The 1,861-nt window shown below is 45.0% G+C and overlaps 1 protein-coding gene across 1 annotated transcript in view; it reads right to left on the reverse strand.

Annotated features, from left to right (window-relative positions):
• Nucleotides 1-1,861, reverse strand: part of LOC106535965 (copine-4) — a gene marked incomplete in the record, with an annotated part of 27,189 nt that overhangs the window by 3,007 nt on the left and 22,321 nt on the right. The window contains 4 exon segments of the mRNA XM_014033118.1: nucleotides 159-292; nucleotides 682-733; nucleotides 959-1,013; nucleotides 1,219-1,352. Of these exon segments, the coding sequence (XP_013888572.1) occupies nucleotides 159-292; nucleotides 682-733; nucleotides 959-1,013; nucleotides 1,219-1,352 (375 nt within the window).

The following is a 1,861-nucleotide window of genomic DNA, read 5'->3' on the forward strand; positions in this document are numbered from 1 at the left end:
CTTAAAAGCCTGAATTTAGCCTGAAACTCTCAGACTGAAGAAGTCTCTTGGAGGAGCGACGAAACGTTTCATTAGAGAAGAACCCGTCCAGAAGACCTATACTATTTTTTTCTTTTTGATTGGTTTCTCAGTTCCTGAGAAGTCTGAAGTGGTCTCACCATGGCCTCTTTGGTGTGGACCTCCTGCGAGGCGGACTTGGCGACCTTCTGGATGATGGGGGCGATGTTGGTGGGACCGTAGAGCTGCAGCTTGGGCAGGCAGGCCTGATAGGCCTCCACCAGACCCTGAATCCCTGCACACACAGGAAGAGGACACACCAAACCGTCAAAGACCCGAAGACCTCGGCTTTGGTTCTGGGAGGTTTTATCAGTTCTGGAGCTTCTCTGGACTCCAGAGAAAAACACTGGATTTAAGTGAACATTAATAACTGATCCTTCAGTGGAGGAAGTTCTTCTCAGCTGATTAATTTAAGTCAAACATTTCTTTTAACTTTATAATAATAAAGATCAGAAACTTGTCATCAGCTCCAGATCCATCAGGACTTCAGACCACCGGAGGCTCTGATGAAACATCATCAAACCAATTCTCACATCAAAGCTTTCCTCCGACTTCAGAGGCTCTCAGTCACAAATTTAAATCTGTATTTTTTCTGCTCCTGTGCGACGTGGTGGAAGCACCTACCTGCACACTCTGGGTTGTCCTTGTTAAAATTCACAGCGAAGTCATGAGAGACCTGTGGAGGAGGAACAGGAAGTCTGTTTTCACCTTTGATTCAAGAGAAAAACAAAAACACAAAATCATAAAACATCATTTCTCTTCCTTTGATTCAGCAGCTGCAGGTTCACCTCCCAGCTCCCACCTGAAGGGCAGACTGTACAGTGTCTCTACAGTTAACAGGTTGAAGGTCAAAGGGTGGTCTCTCTGAGCACAGTGCATACTGGGAAAACAGCAGGTATACCTTGTAGTCCGGAGGGATCTGAGCACCAAAACCAAACGCCGGAAACATTTTGTCACTGAGGAGAGGAAGACGGAAAAAATAAGTGAAAAATGTAAAAAGTTGATTACAAAAACACAATTAAAAAACACCTCTCCTAATGAACCAAACCATGTGATTGGCTGAGTGGACCCACCTGTCCTAACGAACCAAACCATGTGATTGGCTGAGTGGACCCACCTGTCCTAACGAACCAAACCATGTGATTGGCTGAGTGGACCCACCTGTCATAGTCCTGGCAGATCTCCCCCACAGACACCAGAGCCTTCAGGTACTCGTTGGGTTGGAACGGGTGGATGTAGTGCAGGGAGCAGCTGTTTCTAGGATCACCGTTGGATGCTGTGAAGTCGATGGCAACCTGCAGAGAAAAGAATAAATCTGACTTTTCAGAATAAAAGCAGGCAGCAGATCAGTCAGCTAAACAAGAATTCAAGCAGAAAGCTCAGACCCTCGTTAGGACTAAGTAGGTCAACACATGATGTAAAAACATGTAAATTTTTCTAAATAAAACAGAGAAGAAAACATTTTCTGCTCCGAGTCGACTTTGAGTTAAACCTTCAGTTTCCTCTGGAGACACTGGTGCTGCACACCTGAGAGCTCGTCTAACCTTCCTCTCTGTTTACGTGCTGAAACCTCTGAGGATCCTTTCAGAAACACAAAGCCTCTGAGAGAAAAACTGTCGTCTGCAGGAAACAGCCGAGGCTCTGATGAAACATTTAAACGTTCAGGAAGAGCTCCACAGCTGAGCTTCATGTTTACATGAGTTAACAAGCAGAACGTTCAGAAACACACAGGAGACGCAACAGTCCTCTGATTTACACTGAGCTGAAAAAACACTACATTTACTACACACACATTTATATATAC

The sequence above is a fragment of the Austrofundulus limnaeus genome, unplaced genomic scaffold (assembly GCF_001266775.1).
Source record: "Austrofundulus limnaeus strain Quisiro unplaced genomic scaffold, Austrofundulus_limnaeus-1.0 Scaffold1630, whole genome shotgun sequence".
Lineage (NCBI taxonomy): Eukaryota > Metazoa > Chordata > Actinopteri > Cyprinodontiformes > Rivulidae > Austrofundulus > Austrofundulus limnaeus.